The sequence below is a fragment of the Aedes albopictus genome, unplaced genomic scaffold (genome assembly GCF_035046485.1).
Source record: "Aedes albopictus strain Foshan unplaced genomic scaffold, AalbF5 HiC_scaffold_192, whole genome shotgun sequence".
NCBI classification, from domain to species: Eukaryota; Metazoa; Arthropoda; class Insecta; order Diptera; family Culicidae; genus Aedes; species Aedes albopictus.
In genome coordinates this window covers 20,097-42,719 of record NW_026916972.1, presented here as the reverse complement: position 1 = coordinate 42,719, position 22,623 = coordinate 20,097, and the positions used below count along the sequence as shown (strand labels likewise).

Here is a 22,623-nt window from a genome sequence, read left to right as displayed (position 1 = left end):
GCTGATCGAGTATCTTCACAGTTTGCTTCACATCCACTGCGCAAACAAGCGGTAAATGCGAAGACAGACGAAGAGCGCGCAGTGAAACAATTTTGTTGACATTCGTTCGGTGGCTTTCGCATCGCAAAGAACGGTTGTTTCGCGGTTTCTTGTTTTGTGGTTTCCTCCCGCATCTTGCTCCACTCACACACTGCTGGCGCTTCTCCCACACATCACAGCCGCGGGGGTCCCATCCACCAATCGTCAAAATTCACGACATCGGTGAACGCATAATCATCATCAGCGGAAATCCGTGCGAAAAACATCGGTGTTTTGATCGATATTCTGATGTAATTTTGGGAACTTCAGTAGGTAGTGCACCGTGGAATCCGTATCGTAAAAGTGTGTAAATCCAATGAATGCGATATGAATGACGAGGATTTGCGGGTGAAAATTTGATGTGCGATCTCGACTTCGAAAACATCGGAGCAGTCAACAAAGAAAGGCGGAGGAGGCGTAACGCTAGAGGTATGTAAATAACCCCACGGTCGTTTAGCACTCTGAAGAGTGCGGGAAGACGGGTTTTTGTATATAAATAAAATCGATTGCAGCTGATAAGGGTTGATGGAGGAAGTTTATATTTCGTAGTATGGTTTATTTCAATATTCTTTCGAAGTGATTCATCGTAGAAGAAACTGAACCTGTTCGCATAAGCTTAGCGAAGGAGTTCAGTCTCACGTCATCGCTCTCTTCCATTTTATGGGTGGTTCGACGAAAACAGCTGGCCGTTCTGCAACTTTTATCAGATTGTTCGGGATCCAAGGAAAGAGGAAACTGAAGCATTAATGTGTAGCAACACTAATTCATGTGTATTTATGAATTTTGGAATATTAATAATTGTAGGTAATTGTAATGTTTATTAACGTCAATGTTTCTGTTATTTTACATCAAAAACAATTTCATTGGTATCTTCTTGTTATACGCAGTTGTGGAGAGCCGAAATATTCACTCCCACTACGGTGGGTGGTGACAATCGCAGGGCTAGTAGCGAAATAAATACTCAATTTAGCATTTGATATTTCAGTCGGACACTTAATAGCGTTAAATTTGTAATTTGTAATTTTATCAGTTATAACGTAAACCAGGTATTTACAAACTATTTTTCAAGTCAAGGAAAGTCTAAAACCTCTAAACTGTGAGTACAGCCGACCTTCGTTCATTGTGCTGCGTTATTTCACTAGATTCTTGTTTATAAACTGGCGACAAACATATCTAAAGGCCCAATCTGCAAAAGAGAGGTGTTGCGGCGGTTATGCAAGAAATTTAGTGAAATTGGCAACACATATTTGAAGTAGCATTTCGTATATTTACTCCATGCACATTGTGATATCAGGTATCAGAAGGCCGGCTCCAGAGGCACGTTATCCTCCATTTGGGACATTTGTGCCTTCGCCAAAATAACAGCCTATTTCATCATCTACCTGAGGGAAAAGGAAGGAAAAAGGATTTGGATGGGGATAGGGACAGGTAGGGAAATAGAAAAAATACCCTGGAAGAGGGTACTAACGCACAAGCGTACCACAATGGGTTCAAACAGCGCCCTGAAAAGGGCACTGTAATAACGCATAAAGCGAAAGAGAGCCTATAGCTCTTTACCACAGCGGGTTAAGAACAACAGAATATCCTGAAGATTCAGGTTTCTGAAGTCAGTTTCACTTAATAAGTGTTTACCGAATACTCGGAAACGCAGTTGCGCGAAAACTGGACAGTTACATATCAAATGATACGAAGTTCCATAATCGGATTCACAGCTATCACAGGCAAATGAATCAGCTTGCTGAATATTCGCCATGTGATAGCTGAGTCGGCAGTGGCCAGTCAATGCTTTGACCAGCATGCTGCAATTCTGCTTAGACAGAGTAGTTAGATACTTCGCCACCCGTAGAGATGGCTCAGCACTATACAATTTGATTTGACGACATGACTCCAAACTATTCCAATATTGTCTGTGTTGAGTGACAGCCCAGGTGTGAATCTGAAGCTTAATCCAACACTTCGATATCGGAATAGCTGGCTCAGGGCCAATGAAGTCATGTGATGCTCCAGAGCGAGCTAACTCATCAGCCAATTCATTTCCAGCGATGGAAGAAAGACCAGGTACCCATAGAAGGTGAACAGCGTTTGCTGAATTCAGCTCCTCGATTTAAGTTCGACAAGCGATAACTATCTTCGACCTGGAGTTGGCCGAAGCAAGTGCTTTAATAGCAGCCTGGCTATCTGAACAGAAGTATATTACTTTGCCCATTACGTGCTGCTGAAGTGCTGATTGCACTCCGCACATAAGAGCAAAGATTTCGGCCTGAAAAACGGTACAGTGTCTACCAAGTGATTAAGACTGATACAGCCTTAGCTCACGAGAATAAACACCAGCACCTGCTCGACCTTCGAGAAGGGAGCCATCAGTGTAACATACGATGCCGTCTGAAATACTTCTTTCCAGATAACCAGATGTCCACTCTTCCCGGGAAGGGAATTTCGTGGAAAATGTCCTATATGGAAAATTACAAGCCATTGTAAGATCACTTGGAGCAAGAACAATTTTGTCCCAATTCACCAAAAGTGAAAACAACGAGGTGTGTGTTGATGTGCGTTTCACAGGAGTTTCCTCTAGTAGACCGAGTACCCGTAACCGGTAAGTGCAAGAAAGTGCTTCTTGTTTGAGATGAATGTGTAGTGGGGCAACGTCAAAGAGAACTTCGAGCGCTGCCGTGGGTGTTGAAGAGAACTCTACGGACATCGCCATTAAGCACATCCTTTGGAGATGGCCTAATTTTGATTGGACCGTTCTCACTTCACCCTTTTGCCACTACACAAGACATCCATAAGCCAATATTGGCCGAACCACAGTTGTGTAAATCCATTTGATATACTTGGGTTTTAGACCCCAAGTTGTACCAAAAGTACGCCGGCATTGCCCGAAGGCCATACAAGCTTTCTTGATTCTGACTTCAATGTGAGGTGTCCAGGAAAGCTTGGAATCAAGAATGACTCCAACGTACTTTACCTGTTCAGTCACATCGATTTCAGAATCAAAGATACGTAAAGGTCGAACGCCATTACGGTTTCGCCTTTCCGTGAAAAGAACAATAGATGTTTTACTCGGATTAACCGAAAGGCCATATTGGCGACACCAACCCTCAACTACCTGAAGGGCGTTTTGCATCAGGTCGAAAAGGGTGCTGATGCACATACCAACAAACAATGTTAGATAGTCGTCGGCAAAACCATAAGTAGGAAAACCGCTATTATTGAGTTGCCTCAATAGCGTATCTGCTACGAGATTCCACAAAAGCGGTGATAAGACTCCCCCTTGGGGGCATCCACAAACACTCAATTTCCTAATCCCTGCTAGACGCAATTTCGAGAAGAGATATCGGTTTTTGAGCATTTGGTGAATCCAATTGGAAATCATTGGAGATATACCATGACTCCGTGCGGCTTCCAATATGGCATCGAAAGGTACGTTGTCAAAGGCACCCTCGATATTTAAGAAAACACCCAAACAAGATTGCTTTTGAGCGAATGCTTTCTCGAAAAAAAAAACTATGGGAAAACAATGTTTTTCATTCAATCGACCATAGCATTTCAACAAGTGCCCTAGAAGATTAGTTGACCCTTGGTACTCCTAGGCTACTCTATCAGCTACAACTTTGCCGAAGACCGCGTTCAAATCGGACGCCTCATTAATTAATTATCGATTTGTATCCAACTGGACAAACTTTAACAATGATCCAACAGCTTCCCAGCAGGCAACATTGCTGCATATGGCGCCAAAGATAGCACACTGCAATCATGGCTACTATGTTTCACTGCAAAATGCAGTGATGCCCATTGATTAGTTCTACCATCATGAGTGAAGATTTCGATTCTGGATAAAAATCGGTAACTAATTTATGAAGCATGCGATTTGAATGCAGTCGTCGGCAAAGTTGTAGCTGATAAAGTAACCTAGGAGTACCAAGGGTCAACTAACGCTCTAGGGCACTTGGGGAAATACTATGGTCGATTGAATGAAAAACATTGTTTTCCCATAGTAATTCCCATACAAACTTTGAAGGGCTTGTGCAGTCTCAATTTTCAACCAAATGAGCTCAAATTTTGGGAGAAGGCATAGAATCTGGTTACCAATCGAATAAGCGGTGTAGAGCAAAAACGATTTTTTGAACCACGCTACTGGGCAGTTCGAAATCGATCATTCGCAGAAGTTATCTCGCGCCCCTCCACATCTGGTATCTCAATAGATACTAACGACCTTACGGTCAGTAAGGATAGCACCGAGCTCTTTACTCTCACTGAGTTCCTCAGCCTAGCCAGAGACATGTTTAACCGTTTCAAAGCATGTACCTCTAGAGAAGAACAATTTTTCACTCTACAGGAGTTGATACTTTGCCTTTGTACATTCGATAGACTTCAAAAAATTTAAGTCCTGATCTGGAACGGCAGGTCGGTTCGTAGCAAAACTCTCGAGTTGGTTAATTTTATACAACTGCATGAAATAGACGTTGTAGTTTCGACGGAGCCGATCGAAAGAAGATTTGTTGAAGTTCAAGCACGACTCGACACTCACTCGAAGATGTGAAGCTTTTGTTATTTTTGGGGATTTCAATGCAAGACATCGCCTGTGGCAACAGTAACAATTGGTCTCGGCAGACCCTAGGTTTTGGATCTTGTACTATCAAATAACCTACTGAACATTGATTGATTGATTGATTTGTCTTTATTAAAGAGACTTTCAGCCCTTGGCTGGTTCGTCTCTCAACCTACTGAACATGACAGTTCCAGTAGTTCACCATACATTCGATTTGACCGCCGGATCTGGCATTGCGATCCAGAACAGACCAATCCGTTGCTACGACAGGGCAAATTGGTCTCGTTTCAAACATGTAGTGAATTCCAAGTTAGATGTATCGGCGGAGTTCATCAACAATCTCAACGGCCCAGAGAACATAGACGATGCAATCAATAAATTCACTGCAGTTATTCTAAAGGCGGAACAGTGCTCGGTTCCCCAAGACACTCTTTACAACAATGATGAAGTTATCCCACCTCATCGTGTAAAATTGCTAATTCGGCTTCGTAACTGCAGGAGGCGCCAATATCAACGAACTAGAGATACGTATTTGGGTCTAATCAAGTCAAGTCATTGAATACAAGGATTCAGGAAGAATACGCAAAAGTCCGCTACAAAAACTTCAGCGACACGGTCCAGGAGCTTGTCAGAATAAAACGTCTATAATATTGGCCTCTTAAAGTGAGGTTATGTTGTGGGAAATCCCATTTCGTATTTTAATGATTGAGTCGTTCCAGATAGTCTTTTTTGTGGGATCGGGGTAGAAAAAATCGTTTTATCGGTAAATTTACCAAAAAATTGATGAATAAACTGATGGGGAACTGGTATTTCCCTTTCAAATTTTCAAATTTTCACGACATAACCTCTACTTTTAATCGCCAATTGACTGGTCCACGTACACCAAACTTAAAGAGATCAACGACATCATCCGAAGACTCATGACGAAGAAAGCATCCAGTGTGGATGGCATCAAGAATATCTGTTTGAAGCAAATACCTCGAAAAGGCTTGATTTACTTAACGAAAATCTTTAACGCCTGCATAAAACCGAAGACTACTTTATCAAGAAGACATGCAACTCTGTTATTTTCCCATACTAACGGCAAGCGTCACCGGCGGCACCGCCGCCTGGTGAGCTAAGGTGGTACGTTTGTGTAAAAGTGTAAGAGTGTATTGGTGCGAGTATGAAAATTTACACACACTATAATGAATAGTGCCACCTTCATCCAGGGTGGCGCTGCTAGCAGTGACTCCCGATTTTCAGCAGTGCTGCAAGTCTTCTTGATAATGTAGTCTTCGATAAAACATTGCTATTTGCCTCAGCAGTGGAAACATGCCTAGGTAATAGCTATCGGAAATCCTAACAAAGATATCACCAAACCAGAAAACCATCGGCCACTAAGTCTCCTCAGTATTATGAATAAAGTTCTCGATCGGCTTATTTTGGCTAGAATGAATCGGCATCTTGACAATCACGAAATCATCCCAAATGAACAGTTCGGATTTAGAAAATCACATTCAACTAACCATCAGCTTGTTCGGATTACTAAAACCATTAAAAATGGATTCAATGATCGGATGTCAACCGGTATGGTCATGCTGGACATAGAGAAGGCCCACGATACCGTTTGGCAGGATGCAGTTGTCTACAAAATGGTAAAAGCCAATTTCCCGAACTATCTATTAAGGTTGGTGCTCTCCTTCCTGAGGAACAGGAGCTTTCAAGGTCCAGTGAGCGGGGAGCTTTCTAGGCATCATCCAATTCCATTCGGAGTTCCACAGGGGTCAGTTCTGAGCCCAACTCTGTATAACCTATTCACTGCGGACATAATTATGGTTGACGGGGTCAACTATGCGTTCTTTGCGGATGATACAGGTTATTTCGTGACTCACCGGGGCCCGCACGTGATTACTCAAAAGCTGCAAGAAGCACTAGACAATATTTAAAGGTTCCACCGAAATTGGAGAATAAAAATCAATGCAGCAAAGACACAGGCAGTGTACTATACACTTAATCGCTCCCCTCGGTTGCTCTCAGCCACCGAGATCAGAGCGAATGGGCATCGTGTACCTTGGTCTTCCGAGGCAAAATACCAAAGGCTGACTTTAGATTCCAAATGAAAGTTTGATAAGCATATCAACCAGTCTTTCGTCAAGTGTAACAGGCTTACCCGCTCGCTTTACCCACTAGCGAAACGTCGATCGTCCCTACAACTTCACAATAAGCTATTGCTGTACAAAGGTGTCTTTCGGGCTGTTCTTACCTTTGGCTGCCCAGCATGGATGAACTGTGCAAAGTCATATATGAGGCGTTTGCAGATAAAACAAAATGAGTTGCTTAAAATGATTTGTAACCTTAATCCTTGGTATCCCACTGACGAACTTCACGATATTGCAAACATAGTATCCTTGGATGAGTTCGTCAACCGCATCAGTGGAAAGTTCCTGATTAGCTGCCAACTGTCCGTCAATTCGTTGATCGAAGGCATTTTAGCCACCTAATGACCTAAACAACCTACTGTGATATTATAATTATTTACTTTAATTACTTGTTTTATTTTCGATTTTTCCAAAAAATATGTCTTAAGTCAAATGCATAAATATAAAACTATGTCCTTATGTTACTCTAGAAATGTTGTTCATGTCGTAGCTGTAAATCAATTTTGTGTATCTCTACTCTGTATTCAATGTATGAAATAATTGTTTAATAAATGTGTAATGTGTAACTAGACCTAGGATAGGAAAAAGTACGCAACCCTTCTGAAACGGTTCAACCAGACATGCACGGATAGAACTACTAGGGAAGTCAAAAACATTCTTTCCCTTCCACGGTGGACCCTAAGGACGTTGGCGCATCAGATTTGCCCGAAAATCGTGTTATGTTATTATCTGACATAACTCATTTTTACACTGAATCGTACGACGCTTTGAGATCAATAGAAAGATTTTATTTTATCATTGTTTTCACTAACTAGGGGAACTTACGTATTCTCGGCCGTTTTGTTCTCTTCGTCATAGAAGGTTTTTTGAAACCTATTGAACTAAAAATTGGTCTCAAATCTTTCCCAACCAAGCTGAATTATACTACCAAGTTTCAGGCAATTTGGTCGACGAAAAACCCCCATGACGAAGAGAACAAACTTGCCGATAATACCCTTCGTCATCCTATTTACGTAAATTACATATTTTATGTTTTCACTTTGGTCACTATTTTTCGATTGAACACCCACTACCAGCCCTGTAAAGGCGGATCGGTGTCTGATACAAAAACCATCTGTGCAGTGTGCAGCTTTAGTGGATCGCATAATACGAAGCGAATGGGCTGTTTCGGCTTCTGCCTGGGCTGCTTTAGCACTCGGACTCGAGTGATGAATCATTAGCCCATTCATGCTTTACCGTTCAGCGTTGAGTTGAGGTTCGTCACTTGATGGTCGTCATTTTCACAGTCTAATTTAGTTATGTCGTGAACTTCTAATCGATTCTGAGCTCTTTCTATACTATCAAGTGAAATAAATATTTGCTTCACGCTTACGTCCTCTTAGCATAGAAGGTACCCGATGTAGTAACAACTTTATTCTTCGTCTATTTCCAGCCCTTATTTGATCTACCTACCAATTGCCGCCCCTTATCCACGTCATCGTCCGGCCCAGGCAGGTGGTGCCACCGTCGTCGTCGTCGTCGCCGCTATTGTGTAAAGAATGATAGCGGCCAACAACACCCGCAGTACCAACAATGATCCGGTGGAGTCGTCGGAATCGTCTCCCATTACGGGAGCAGCGAATGGGGGCTCATCGCGGTTGATGCGTCAGTTCGGAAGTTTGTTCCAACCGGCGCAGCAGCGCAATGACCCCGCCGGATATGTGGAGTTTGGAAGCATCTCCGAGGGGGATGCCCATTCCGGCCGAACGCTGGGAACGTTTGCCGGGGTGTTCTGTCCGGTGGCGCTGTCCATGTTCAGTGCGTTGGTGTTCATTCGAGTTGGTAAGTGCCGTGGGTTAGAGTGTGTGTATGTATATGAGGGTCGATTTAATTGATTCATGATTTCGCTGTTCGTTTGTAGGATTCATCGTTGGAAACGCCGGCCTGTATGTTACGCTGCTGCAGTTTGTGATAGCTTATGTAATTTTGTTGTTTACCGTTTCGTCTGTCTGCGCTATCTCGACGAATGGAGCTGTTGAGGGAGGTGGTGTCTATTGTAAGTATAGCGTATTTTTAATTGAAATTAGACGTTAGTTTATAAGATTGAAAGCTATCGTTTTTTAATGCATTTTTTTATAGTGATGTATGCTAATATGTACTACACAATTTCTGTATGATTTTAATGTTTTTTTTTTTTCATTCTGTTGCAGTTATGATCAGTCGTACGCTGGGTCCCGAATTTGGAGGATCAATTGGCACGTTGTTCTTCCTGGCCAACATCGTTGGGTGTGGATTGGCCATTTCAGGATGTGCTGAAGGATTGATTCAGAACTTTGGCCCCACGGATGGAGGTGATGTTGGCTCCATCCCAGATGGCCGATGGTGGCGATTTTTGTACTGCAGTTCGATCAATACCGTTATGCTGCTGGTGGTGCTCATTGGCGCAGAGATGTTCGCCAAAACGTCGATGATGATTTTAGGAGTGGTGGTCGTTTGTCTGCTGTCAACGTATGTAAGCTTTCTATCGATGGGACCGATGGAAGTGGCGATTCCCGTGGAAAATGACTTGGTACAGAATGCGACCAACAAAGCACTAGGCAGTTACACTGGACTGAACATGAGCACATTGGCAGCGAATCTCTATAGCCACTATGGACAGGATTACACGTCTAGTGGTAACGCAGTAAATTTTGCGGTAGTCTTTGGTGTATTATTTTCCGGCGTTACGGGAATTATGGCTGGAGCCAACATGTCCGGTGAACTCAAAAATCCGTCTCGAAGCATTCCCAGTGGAACTCTGTCAGCTGTTCTGTTCACGTTCCTCTGCTACATTGCCCTATCGGTGTTGATGGCTGCAACGACTTCCACGTTCCTATTGCAAAACAATTTCCTATTTTTGGGACCGGTGAACTTATGGCCAACGTTCGTGACTATCGGAATCCTCACGGCCACTTTCTCAACAGGATTGAGTAATCTGATTGGATCCAGTCGAGTATTGGAAGCTCTAGCCAAAGACAGAGTGTTCGGATCTCTGCTGAACTTTGTCGTACGAGGAACATTCAAGAGCAACCCGATCGCAGCCGTTATTGCCAGCTGGGCGTTAGTGGAGGCAATCCTCTTGATTGGATCATTGAACACAATAGCCCAAATCAACTCCGTTCTGTTCATGCTGTCCTACTTGGCCACCAATCTTGCATGCCTTGGAATTGAAATCACCGGAGCACCGAACTTCCGGCCAACCTACAAATACTTTACTTGGCACACGGCATTCATCGGTATGGTGGGCACCGGAGTCATGATGTTCGTCATCAATCCCATCTACGCTTCTTGCAGCGTAACTCTTTGCCTGCTCCTAGTATTTGCCTTGCATTTCTTCTCGCCAGCATCGCAGGGAGCCCAGTGGGGCTCAATCTCGCAGGCCCTCATGTTCCATCAGGTGCGGAAGTACCTTTTGATGTTGGACTCTCGCAAGGATCACGTCAAATTTTGGCGCCCGCAAATGCTACTCCTTGTGTCCAGCCCGCGATCCTGCTGTCCGCTGATCCACTTCGTCAACGACATGAAGAAAGGCGGCCTGTACGTAATTGGTCACGTAAAAGTAGGGGAATTCTCCGAAAATGACTCCTCCAACGATCCGACCATCGAAGAGTACACACAGTGGCTGTCGCTCATCGACCATATGAAGGTTAAGGCCTTCGTGGAACTTACCTTGTCGAAAAGTGTTCGCGAAGGAATCCAGCATCTGATCCGAATTTCCGGCATGGGAGCCATGAAACCGAACACCATCATTCTCGGATTCTACGACGAGGAACAATCCAAAGACTTTTTTGAACAGTAAGTTGCCCACTAAGCTACGCATTACCAGAAACTAACATACGTATTATCGAACTTAAGGTGAATATAGAACGAAGCCACACCTTGAATTTTCGAAAGCACAGATCTGAGGAACCAAACATCGCACCGAGCTGAGAAGTTGATCGATTGGTTACCCGCTGGTGGTGTCCAATCGATCAACTTTTCAGCTTAGTGCGATATTAGGTTCTTCAGATTTGTGCTTTTGAAAATTCAAGGTGTGGCTTCGTTCTATATTCACCTTAAACAAGCCTAACATTTTTGTTTGCCGAATTTCGGTTCATGGTCCACTCTTTTACAAAATTTGGAATTTTATGTGACGATTTCGCTGGTGGTTTGGCCGATATTACGCCACCCAGTCAGTTTTCCGCGTGTGAAAGTAATTATTCAGCGTAGTATCATTCGAGAGTTTCGGTGTGATGCTAGTAAACGCTGACTCGGTTGATCGCTCCACGCCGTTTTTAGTGAACGCGGCAATGAAATCAATCCTGTTTCGGTCGTTGCTGCACCGCTGGAGAAATGAGAATACAACTACATCACGGCAGACTATGAAGAACTTGGTGAGATCTTTCTAATTAAAAAAAAACCTCATTTTATTCATTATGAATATGCGATATTTACCACAGACAAACAAACGTAACACCTTGCAAATCCATCGCCCAGTTCACACCACCATCACCTGGTGGAAAAGTTGCACGAATAACTGTGTTGTGCAATATCGTCAACAGAAGGCGCTAGTGTGAAACGTCAAACGCATAGAAAAACGATGCGCGCGCCTCTGCACAGTGGCCGGAGGCCGGACAAAACCTCAAAATTTCAACTCAAAATGTCATTGCTTAGATATTTTTCTTTTATTATAAATACTTCAACTAAGAAAAATCCAAATTTTCAAGTCAATTGAATCAAAATTGAGTCCAGGGGAATTGTTCAAAGTTGAACAATTATGTACTGAATAATTTGTTTTTATCATCATAATTTCAAACCATAATTTCAATGTCGCAGTGTGTAACATATAGCTGATATTGAAATCCATGAATTTTGTTATTGTTTGGGATACATTTAGCCTTAGCATTACAATATTTAATCTTAATCTTAGCTTACATTTGTTGTATTTTAAGACCATTCAAAAAAATGTAACTTCTACTGATTTTTTTGATAATAAATTCAGGCTACATTGATCTAGTACTTTTTAATGAAACAGTTCGGAACGATCAGGTGTGTTGCATCTAACCTCAAATCTTGTCTAGTTTTTGGGGATATACGTCACTGTCTGCGCAAAACTGCGCTAAGAACGAAAAATTTACTTTTTTGAAAAAAAAAAGTTGTAATGGAGACGCATGGTTACGGAACAGTCGAAAATTTATGAATTTTGTTTTCGAACGTAAACTTATAAAATATCTTTTAAAATTCCCGTCCAAAATGTAAAAGTCGTTGTAGTATATTGATATGTTGCGTTATCACTTATGTAGAGTGTACTGGTTTACTGTCGCGCATTCGATCTCTTGAGACAGCATTACGTTGGTACTGTATTCAACAAGTGCATTTTTGAGCAAATACAACAGAGCTGTTATTGAATGGTTTTGTTATAGACTGTATTTTTATCGATTATATTAGAGTATATAGCTATATGTAGTTTACCTTTTAATAAGTATAATGAAATAACAGATTTCTTGTACATTCAAAAACGAATGCACCTTACATATGCATATTTATTATTTTATCAACTAATCATCCAAGGTTTCATTTGTTAAAATACGTTCTCGGAAATTCGGCAACATTAATTTCAATAATGATTAACTCAAAAAAGCCACTGAAATGGTGACCACAGACCAACGCACAGACAAACAGACGTATCATTTCGAACAAATTTCCGAGGTTTTCCCCTGTTGAATAAACTTCCCTGAGGATTCCAGGTTTTCCAGGTAGTAGTCACCCTGTTGATAAATATTCTGAGTCCTGGTGCGGAGTGCTTGAGTATGTGCTTCAGATTGAACTGTAGATTAAACGGTAGTTGGACCATAAACTGAAACACTGTGTGAATATAAATTTATAGGTTCCTGCAAGTTCGGTAATATGATGGTTTCTGGTAAGCGTGCCACCAGTCCTACCTGTTTTCCTAAAATATAATTCAAATCTTCTCCCCCCAATCCAGCGAAAATTCCCCGTACAAAACGGCCGAGTTCGACGACAACGGCATAAAACTGTTCCCGTTCCGGCGCAGTGGCGAGCAAAAGCCGCTTCTCGCCACGGACTACGTCCAGATCATTGACGACGTGCTCCGGATGAAGAAGAACATCTGCCTCTGTCGGCACTTCCATCGGTTGGACAAGCAGATGATTGCCCGCAGCAACCACATCCGCTACATCGACGTTTGGCCGGTGAACATCTTCGAGCCGAAGAACGAGGACCCGTTCGACGTGGTGTCGCAATTTATGATGCAGCTGGCTTGCATCATCAACATGCTGCCGGTGTGGAAGCGACTGGAATTGCGCGTCTTTCTGTGCGAGTCGGAATCCCAACCGGAACCCAGGTAATTTCTTACTTCGCGCATAATATTTCCAAACTAATCAACTTCTAAATCGCATTTACTCTATGACAAATTGTACTGTGTCCTGTGTCGTTAATTGGCTGTGTCTTCTGTTATTCTGTGTCTTCTATTTTCATTCCAAACCTACGTGCTCTATACGTCCACTGTTTCGGCTTGCACATAAAAAAAACGCCTATAAATCCTTCCGGGTCTGTATCTATATGTGCTTGCAATCGACCTTCACGAAAACATTATCGAATGGAATGGCCCTCGAATGTGTCTCCTTCACCCACACTAACAGTAGTTTCCAAATGAACAGTGCTCCGTTTGAGCGACCGGCCGAACATCGGTTGAGCATGCTGCTCAAATCGCTGAGGATTTCCGCTTCGATACATCAGGTCAGTTCGTTACGTTAAAATAAACGTTGAGAAAGGATGTTGAGAGCATTTATTATCTTCTCGTAGATTCCTGAGTGGGGTAAGGACATGGATGTCTCCCGGCATCGAAACATTCTGAAGCAGTTTACCAGTCAGAGCGATAGCAACCAAGTGATGACGGAAGAGAACGTGAACCGCTCGAAGCTGTATATGCAAAGGTGAGTGAAGTGGCTTACTATTCGTAAAATCCAGGAAGACCTAGTAGCAAAGACACATGTCTCCGAAGTTAAGATTGGTCCTAGCTTCGGTTGTTTTTAGACACCAGTGTTCATCCATGTTTGATTGAACATTGGAGTTGATGAAAGAGTAGTTATTACCGAATACAAAAATCGCTGAATCTCCTAAATAACGTATACTTACTCATATAACGTTCTTTTTTTTACAGAGTCAATCAAATCATCCGTGATAAATCGAACGCCACGGCAGTAACGTTCATGTACCTGCCGGCGCCACCGAAACTTTCGACGATCGACTACAAGGAAAAATGCCACCACTATTTGGGTCTCCTCACCGAGCTGACGTACGACTTGCCACCGACGATATTGGTTCATGGAATCAACTCCGTGATGTCCACCACGCTGTAGAAAACCGGAACTACAGAGAGAGTACTCACAGCACGCGTTCACACATCCTCTAAGAACAATGATAAGGTTCAACCTGTTTCAAATGACACCCCCTAATCCCCACTGGTTTGGATGATATCTGTTTGATTTGATTGGAACACGCACTAGCTCCCAAATAACAAAACACATAAACACATGATAGTGATCAACATTAACGCCTATTATTACCTTACTTTCGACTAGCATCTTCAGTTCAAGCACTGCGTCGAATAAGTTGTGTGATATCCTTCTTCCGCTGTCCATTGAAAGTTGACACTAAGAATAGTGTGAAGAACACTCCTCGTAGGATTAACATACTCTTCCCAATTAGCGAGCTAAAGACATATAAGACTCACCATGTATTAGTGCATTTTATTATTTATTATTTAAATTTATGGTTTAACATGTAATGGCACACCTATCTACGCATAAGGATTGCAATAGTTTAAAAAGGAATAATATAAATTCGTGAGGATGCTTGACGGTACACACCGTACCGAGCAAATCTCACTCAACATCACTGCGCAGACAGTGATTGTGGTTTAACGTACAATAATATATTATATCAATATCTAGTTGTGATGACCGGAAAGAAAACATTCTGTGGAACTCTACATTTCAACGTACTACATCGGAAAGTCGAACACTCTTCGAACAATAGCGAATTTAATATATTTGAGATGGTATACCCGAATGAACCTGTGAGAACAATGGATCTATCCTAGATGTCTAAATATATTTTATTAGAAAAAACGATCCTGTACAACTTATTGCATATCACCCCCATTCCGTGAAGCTACTCGCATCTATTCGTGTTGGATCGATTTCCTGCAGCGACGGTGGCAGATCAGTCTGGCCCAGTTGATCCTCTGTGTAGGTCCAAAATTGAGTGCCTTCGCGCAACTCTTTGGCTTGCGATCTCTTTTCCAGGAACTTACGGGTGATTTCTTCGGCGGATTCGAGCTTTCCAATCACTTCCGCTAGACGTTTGGTTCTTTGGAGATCCGATTTTTGTGCTGCGGTTAGGAAATATTATTTAGATTAGAATTTTAAAATGTACCTTGGTTGTTGCATTTGACGTTACCTTTTCGTCGAAATTGGTTCAATTGTTCCGGTGTGTAGTGACTGTATCGACAGGTAGCGCCAAAAGTGCACTGCTCGGAGGTGAACATAGTTCGACACGGTTTCTTTCGGGCGTTTTCCGCCATAATTTCAGTAACATCTGGAAATATTGAAGTCAAAAGTGGTCTATATAAAAAAAAACATCGTTCAATTAATAATGAACATTTCAAATAAATTCTGCTCTATTATATTTTAAACTTCGAAAATTCTAAACTACACTATAGGAAATTCCTGTATCCTGTTTTCGACAGCTGTGCTGTCTTCGTCATATGGCGCTTTCTAAAACCTGTTGACATCAAAACTTACCAAATAGTTTAGCTTATCAAATGATTGTAATCAATATTGTACCTTTCAATTCCGCCCTTTAACGCTCATGCTTTGTAGTTCTTCCTAACTGTCCGGACTTGGCTCCGTCATTCCAAATCAAGAAAACGACTGGTACGAGGGTGAATGTGAACAGTTAAAAAATGAGAATAATGCAGCATGGGCGAGAATGTTGCAACACCGTACAAGGGCGAATGAGGCACGTTATAGACTGGTGAGGAACAAGTAGAACTCAAGTCTCCCAGAGGAAGAACGAGATCGCGAAGAGATGGAAGAGCTGTACCGCGCTAAGGATACACGGAAGTTCTACGAGAAGCTAAACCGTTTGGGGCAGAGGCTTTGCGCCACAAACCGACTTGTGCCGAGACAATCACGGGAATCTTCTCACGAGCTAGCGTGAAGTTGTGGAAAAGTGGAGACATCATTACGAAGGCGACATTACGTGCAGAAGATGAAAGACTTCCGGCCCCTGACATCCAGGAGACTGAGGAGAAAGTTGGCCGGTTGAAAAACAACAAAGCCGCTGGAGCAGATCAACTACAAAGCGAGCTTCTAAAATACGTTGGAAAAGTACTGGTGTGAGCACTACACTGGGTCATTACCAAGATTTGAGAGGAGTAGATATCACCGTAGTACGGTAATTCCTCCAGGAGCTCTTATAATCTCTCTTGAAGTTCTTCCGGAAATGCTTCAGGAATCGCTAAAGAAATTAATAATATGTATGGTTCTTCCTGGCAAGTTTCAAGTGGGATATTTGTAGAGCTCTCTCTGGGATGTCTTAACAAGTTTCTCCAATACTTAATTCGGGCATTCCTCCACAACTTCCTTCTGGAATTCTTTCAAGGACACCGTCTGATAAACCTCTGGGATATGGGAAATGGGATACCTCCACTAGACTTTATTTTTCGAGGATTCCTCGAGAAGTTCTATCGTTGGTTTCATTCAAAAATTTCAACGTTTTTTTTCGGATTCTCCCAGGAAAACATTCTGGGATTCTTTCAGGAATCACTTATGGGATTCTTTCTAAGATTCCTGCAGGAGTTGCTTGTAGGATTACTCCAGGAATTACTAAGATCTTGAAACAGTTGCTTTAAAAAAAAATCAAGAATTTCAGTTCCTTCTAAGATTCCTCCAGGAATTACATCTGGGATACCTCCAGGAATTCCTTCCGAGATTCCTCCCGGCATGTCTTCTAAAATTCCTCTTATTTTTTTTTAAACTCCTGACATTACTCAATGAATTCCTTTGAGATATTTTTTTATGAAATCCTTCGGGGATTCCTCCAGAAATTCCTTTGGGGATTCCTTCAGGAATTCCTTTGGAGATTCCTCCAGGAATTCCTTCGGGGATTCCTCCAAGAATTCTTTCGAAATATTACTCTAGAAACCCATTCGGGGATTCCTCCATGAATTCCTTCGGGGATTCCTCCAGGAATTCCTTCGGGGATTCCTCCAGGAATTCGTTCGGGGATTCATTCAGGAATTCGTTCGGGGATTACTTCAGGAATTCGTTTGGGGATTCCTTCAGGAATTCTTTCGCTGATTCCTTCAATAATTCTTTCGCGGATTCCTTCAGGAATTTCTTCGGGGATTTCTCCAGGAATTCCTTTGGGGATTGCTCCAGGAATTCCTTCGGTGATTCCTCCAAGAATTCCTACGAGGATTCGTCCAAGACTTACTACGAGGATTCCTCCAGGAGTTCCTTCGGGGATTCCTCCAGGAATTTCTTCGGCGAATCCTCCAGGAATTCCTTTGAGGATACCTGCAGGAATTCCTTCGGGGATTCTTACAAGAATTCCTACGAGGATTCGTCCAGGAATTCCTTCGGGGATTCCTCCAGGAATTCTTTCGGAGATTCATACATAGTCTTTCGGGCATTCCTCCAGATATTCCTTCGGCGAATCCTCCAGAAATTCCTTCGGGGATTCCTCCAAGAATTCTTTCGAAATATTTCTCCAGAAATCACTTCGGGGATCCTCCAAGAATTCCTTCGGGGATTCCTCCAGAAATTCCTTCAAATAGTTCTCCAAGAATTACTTCGGGGATTCAACCAGGAATTCCTCCGAGGATTGCTTTAAGATGTCCTACGCGAATTACTTCAGGAAATCTTTTAAATACTTCTCCAGGAATTCCTTCGGGGATTCCTCCATATCGCGAAAATCTAGAGGCTATGGTGGGCAGGACACGTCAGAAGGATGTTGGTTAACAACCCGGTAAATCTGGTTTTTGAGTGCAGTCCTACCGAGCAAGTGGAGGACGGTTTGCGGACCTTTCGCAGAGTGCGTGACTGGAGACGATCCCTACTTACAGCAGATGAAATTCGTACCTTAGTCTGACCGGTAAGGTAAGGAATGCTGAGGGTGACGGATTCGATTTCCAGTCGGTCCTGGAACATTTCGTAAAGGAAACTTCCTTAGGCATAAAGTATCTTCACAAACTTTCTGTGGTATCTTCGTGCCTGCCATACGATGTAAGTTTTTAGAGTACATACTACACATTTTTTTTTGTTCGTGAATTTTATCTAAGGCTTCTACACACATACTACACAATGACTAGAATAAGCTAAGTTTTCAATCAAACTTAAAATCATACCACATACGATTTAACTTCGATACAAAATTTAATTTCAAAGCTCCTTACCTTTACACGACTCATAATGATCGGCTCGGTTCCGTATGTGCTGCACTCCTTCGTTGTGTTTGCGTACAATACTCGGATCCCGTTGTATGTGCTTCCTACAATAATCACAGTAGTATTTTTTGCCCATTTTCGACACAATAGACCACTGTTTAATGCTACTTTTTAAATGTTACGAGTTGTTTACAAAACAGTCGTCGTCAACGCAGATTATCATCCAGCTGATTGAAGCGTTTGTCGCAGCTTGATGATTTTGTGCTGATTGATGATGCTCATTGATGACGATGATTCCCATTGGATGTCAAAATACCGCTTCGCGAGGTAAATAAAGAGCACGCGAACGTTAGTAAAATAACAGCATTTATACCACGATTTCATGTAAAAAGTTACAAAAAAAAATCATAGAAAACAATGATCGCTCTGGTGGACGCTCCGGTTTTGCCGGGATTCCGTGTGGACGAAGCCATCGAAATTGCCAAATCGAACAGGAAGGTTGTACTGGGACCGGGACTGCGTCAAGATAAAGACGATGCTGTGCTGGTGTGCAAAAGTGGTGTCCTGCGAAAGAAAGCGCCCAACACGTTCTGGGTCGATTGCTACCAGAAGCGGTACGTTCCAAACCGAAGTGAGATCGTAGTGGGAATTGTAACGCAGAAAGCTGGAGACATCTTCCGGGTGGATATTGGCGGTAGCGAACCGGCCTCGCTGTCCTACCTGGCGTTTGAAGGTGCCACCAAGAAGAACCGGCCGGATGTCAACGTGGGCGATGCCATTTGTGCCCGATTGCTCATAGCCAACAGGGATCTGGAACCGGAACTGATTTGCGTGGACTCCCACGGAAAGAAGGGCAAGCTGGGAGTGCTACACGATGGCTTTGTGTTCAACTGCAGCATCAATCTGGTGAGGAAAATTCTGAATCCTAAATGTGCCTTTCTGGATTTGTTGGCGAAAGAAATGGCATTCGAGATGGCCGCTGGAATGAACGGGCGGATATGGATTAAGGGGAAAACAGTGAAGGAAACCATCGCGGTCGGAAACGCCATTTTGGCCGTTGAATTCAAATCGAATGAAGAACTGAAAGAGTTGTGTGACGATATTGGCAGCTATGTTGCTGGATTTTCGTAGATGAATAAGAGTTTAAATGACAAATCATATTATTGTATTAATTTTAGAAAGAAATTTTCCATGTTTAATAGAGCACGATGGGTCGAGTAGATTTATGAGAGAATCTTTATCTCTTTTTCCAGTCCTGTGCATCTAAGGTGGTGCAGAGAAGGCCAGATCAAATTTCTGCCGACTACCTTGGTTTCCTTGTTGTGGCTGCGTCGCCATGAGCAGCCTCTGGGCCTACCTCTGCAGCGATGTCCTGCTGGGTTCCAATTGACCGCTTGTTTGTTGATTTCGTTCCCGCCGTGCGTAGAATGTGACCGACCCACCGCCATTTTCGCTCCCGAATTTCAGTCGCGCTCGGCTTCCGATGACATCGACAATAAAGCTCCAGGTTGGAGATTCAATTGTGAGGCCACCATGCACAAATTATATACCGCAGGTATCTATTGATGAAGACTTTGCAGCGGTTGAGTGCTTTCCATTGATACACACCAGCTTTCACTCGTGTACAGCAGCACAGATTTCACGTTTGAGTTGAAAGTTCGGATTTTAGCGCGTCGACTAATCGCTGATTGTTTTAACACGCATTTCTTAAAAACGCAAAATCAGCCCTCACGCCTCACCTTCTTGATCCGTGTAGCTATGTCGATCTTGGTGCTTCCATCGGCCGCCATTTGGTTACCAAGATATTGAAGGTCGATTGAGGCCAGACTGTTAATATGGTGACTGTAATAGCAGGTATCCCAATTTCCTTCCTTCTCCCTCAGATACACGATGAAATAGGCTCTTGTTATAGCGATGGCAGAAGTTTCCTGTGAAGTGTCGTTAATAAATAATAATAATAATAATAATAATAATAATAATAAGAAGTGTCCTAAAAGGAGGATAGCGTGCTTTTGAAGGCACCTGATTCTTTAGGATGCCTGTTCTTCCTAAACAAGCTAAGTAATGATGATACTTTATCTTAAAAACCTTTGTTCTAGAATACATGGCCAAATCTTCATGGTAATAGAGAAAAGATATTATAGTACAAGATAGAGATTGTCGCTAGTGTACCCATTGTTCTGGCATCGGAAAATCTCAGTCAAAGCAAAATGTGGTTGCCTCGAAATCACTACACTGATTATGCCGATCATCGATGACAATCAGCACGATTTGCATAAGGGATCCCTAGTGCCTCATGTGCACATTTGCCTTTCAATGTTTCTATCCCAACAGTTGATTATACCCTAATATGCTTTTACTCACAAGCGCATTTCAAATTTCTTGAAACTAAATAAGCAAATTATTGTCCGTTAAACAACATGACAGAAAATTCCATTGACAATACTCGGTTCAGATTACTAAAAGTATTGATATCAGCATAACAAATTTACAAGATTTCGATACTCAGTATGACAACTGAAATATTCCATTTCAGATGTTTTCACGTGTTAGCCTTTCATCGCCACTAGCTGATGGCGTAAACAAATCGTTTGACAGATGTGGCCCTGGGCTGGAATGTTGCGGACAGCGACAATCTTCATCTTGTACTGTAATATCTTTTTAATAGAGTAATATCCGCCGTTAGTTTCTTGTGTTAGTGTATAGCTGTTTTGGATATCCAGGCCTAGCAATACTCATGAATTTTCAGATTTTACAATTTTGGGATACTCGGATGCTAATTTTTTTGTGATAAATATGTTAACAGATGCAAATTTTTTCAGTTTTCAAATCCGGCAAAGCGAAAAGGCTTTTGGATGTTGAATTGCAGCTTCAAATTTTGTTTTGCAGTTTGTACCAAGGACGACTTTATTGAACGTGTAGAGAAAATTCTTATGTTTTACGAGAATAAATCTAAACCTATTGTAAAAAAAACCAATACAAAACATATCAGTCGACAGTAGTTGATCCACTTTCAACCGGCGGAAGCAGCTGCCAGCGGTCACACCGTTTGATTTAGTTTAGGATCAACGAGTTGTTCGTCATCCTCTCCACTTTCGTTCTGCATGGCTTTGAGCCGCTGCCAAAACGAATCCATCGCCATTCGTTCGAATTTTGGAGCACCCCCAAGCAGTCTCCTCACGCGATTCTTGCGCGCCTTTGTTGTCGTTTTGGTCACATTGATCCCATCGGAACAGTTCAAACTGCGGCGAACTTTCCGTTGGCCGAAAAATTTGCACTTGGCTACCGCGGGCGATCCCTCCTCGAAAATCGTTTCCAGATTGCTCGGTTTGAGATCCATTTTCTTGCTGTTGACCATGTAGTAGTTGCGGATTTCGTTCTCCGACGCGTTCAGATTGATCTGGATTTTAACCGGTTTGGCGATCGTTCGCCGCTTAATTTTGTGCAACTTGCTGTCGAGAGATTTAGCTCGTGGCGATCGTCGCCTTTGCTGGATCCGATTGGTTGGTGTTGAACTGCATCCCGGAGACTCGTCGTCCTCATCATCCGAGTCGTCATTCTCCGTATCCAATCGTTGCTCCTTTTGATCCTCCTTCAAATTGAGATTCTGCTCCAGTGCCGACATTATGAATGGTAAATCGTTTTCGATGTTGTAACTGTCGATGGAGATTTTGGGTTTGAGTACCAACATCTTTGAATGTTCTTACAATCAATGAATGAAACTATTCTCACCTGAAAGCGGTTGTGGCCTGTGGATTGTTTTCTATGCTGGTCAGGAACTGCAAAGGAATGTTGTCCATCGAGACCACCGCACAAACAACAAAAAATATACAACAAAATAAAACTAAATTAGGACTACTAGCAGAAATGCATCGTAGCAGAACACTAATTTGAATTTCGTTTTGAGAAGCAACACAAAGTTTTTACAGTTTTACACTCGCCGAGCTCGCAAACAAACGCATAAAAAAACACGAAACGCGATGTAAATGTCACTGTTGGGATCACCGGCTTTCAACGACTGTGTAGGCAGGCATGCATACTATACTATACTATACTATAGTATTAACTGATAAGACCAAACGCTTACCACACTAGGGATTTGAAGTACTACACTTAAAAAAATCCGCACATATTTATTAGCAAAAATCCATCTCACTTCATTATTACAATCTATATGCGCACACATAAACGTTCTCCACGCAAGGTTGCACATAGAATCTAATAGTCGGATGGAAAATATGTGCAGCGGCGTTTATATTCTAAATGCGTAATTTGAATTTATGTGCGATGCATTTATTTTTCGAGTGCAAAGCTTGATAGCAAAATTCTAATGTGTGGGCACATGGAAACTAGATGCGGATTTTTCTTAGTGTAGTGAATAA

General features: G+C 42.4%; 4 protein-coding genes across 7 annotated transcripts; 2 read left to right on the top strand and 2 right to left on the bottom strand.

Annotated features, from left to right (window-relative positions):
• The first annotated feature begins 89 nt into the window (after positions 1–89).
• LOC115253814 (solute carrier family 12 member 9) lies at positions 90–14,291 on the top strand. 4 transcript variants are annotated; one of them, XM_029876767.2, is made up of 8 exons: positions 90–507; positions 8,201–8,589; positions 8,669–8,803; positions 8,958–10,581; positions 12,752–13,129; positions 13,446–13,524; positions 13,591–13,721; positions 13,949–14,291. In XM_029876767.2, the coding sequence occupies exons 2-8, from the start codon at positions 8,307–8,309 to the stop codon at positions 14,145–14,147; spliced, it is 2,829 nt and encodes a 942-aa protein (XP_029732627.2). In that variant the 5' UTR covers positions 90–507; positions 8,201–8,306; the 3' UTR covers positions 14,148–14,291. The 4 variants fall into 4 exon arrangements, with proteins under 4 accessions (XP_029732627.2, XP_029732626.2, XP_029732625.2 ...); XM_029876766.2 differs by having other exon boundaries at positions 13,431–13,524; XM_029876765.2 differs by having other exon boundaries at positions 13,428–13,524.
• Positions 14,292–14,511: 220 nt separating this feature from the next.
• Positions 14,512–18,490, bottom strand: LOC115258866 (zinc finger matrin-type protein 5). Its single transcript, XM_029859303.2, has 3 exons — positions 18,251–18,490; positions 15,250–15,387; positions 14,512–15,181 (listed from the first exon to the last, which is right to left on the bottom strand). The coding sequence occupies exons 1-3, from the start codon at positions 18,375–18,377 to the stop codon at positions 14,943–14,945; spliced, it is 504 nt and encodes a 167-aa protein (XP_029715163.1). The 5' UTR covers positions 18,378–18,490; the 3' UTR covers positions 14,512–14,942.
• A 36-nt stretch (positions 18,491–18,526) lies between these two features.
• On the top strand, positions 18,527–19,399 carry LOC115258865 (exosome complex component RRP40). The gene has a single exon (XM_062843408.1). The coding sequence runs from the start codon at positions 18,659–18,661 to the stop codon at positions 19,370–19,372; it is 714 nt and encodes a 237-aa protein (XP_062699392.1). The 5' UTR covers positions 18,527–18,658; the 3' UTR covers positions 19,373–19,399.
• Positions 19,400–21,117: 1,718 nt separating this feature from the next.
• LOC109421065 (protein tantalus) lies at positions 21,118–22,227 on the bottom strand. Its single transcript, XM_019695558.3, has 2 exons — positions 21,974–22,227; positions 21,118–21,897 (listed from the first exon to the last, which is right to left on the bottom strand). Exons 1-2 carry the CDS (start codon positions 22,039–22,041, stop codon positions 21,282–21,284), a joined length of 684 nt encoding a protein of 227 aa, XP_019551103.3. The 5' UTR covers positions 22,042–22,227; the 3' UTR covers positions 21,118–21,281.
• Positions 22,228–22,623: the final 396 nt, after the last annotated feature.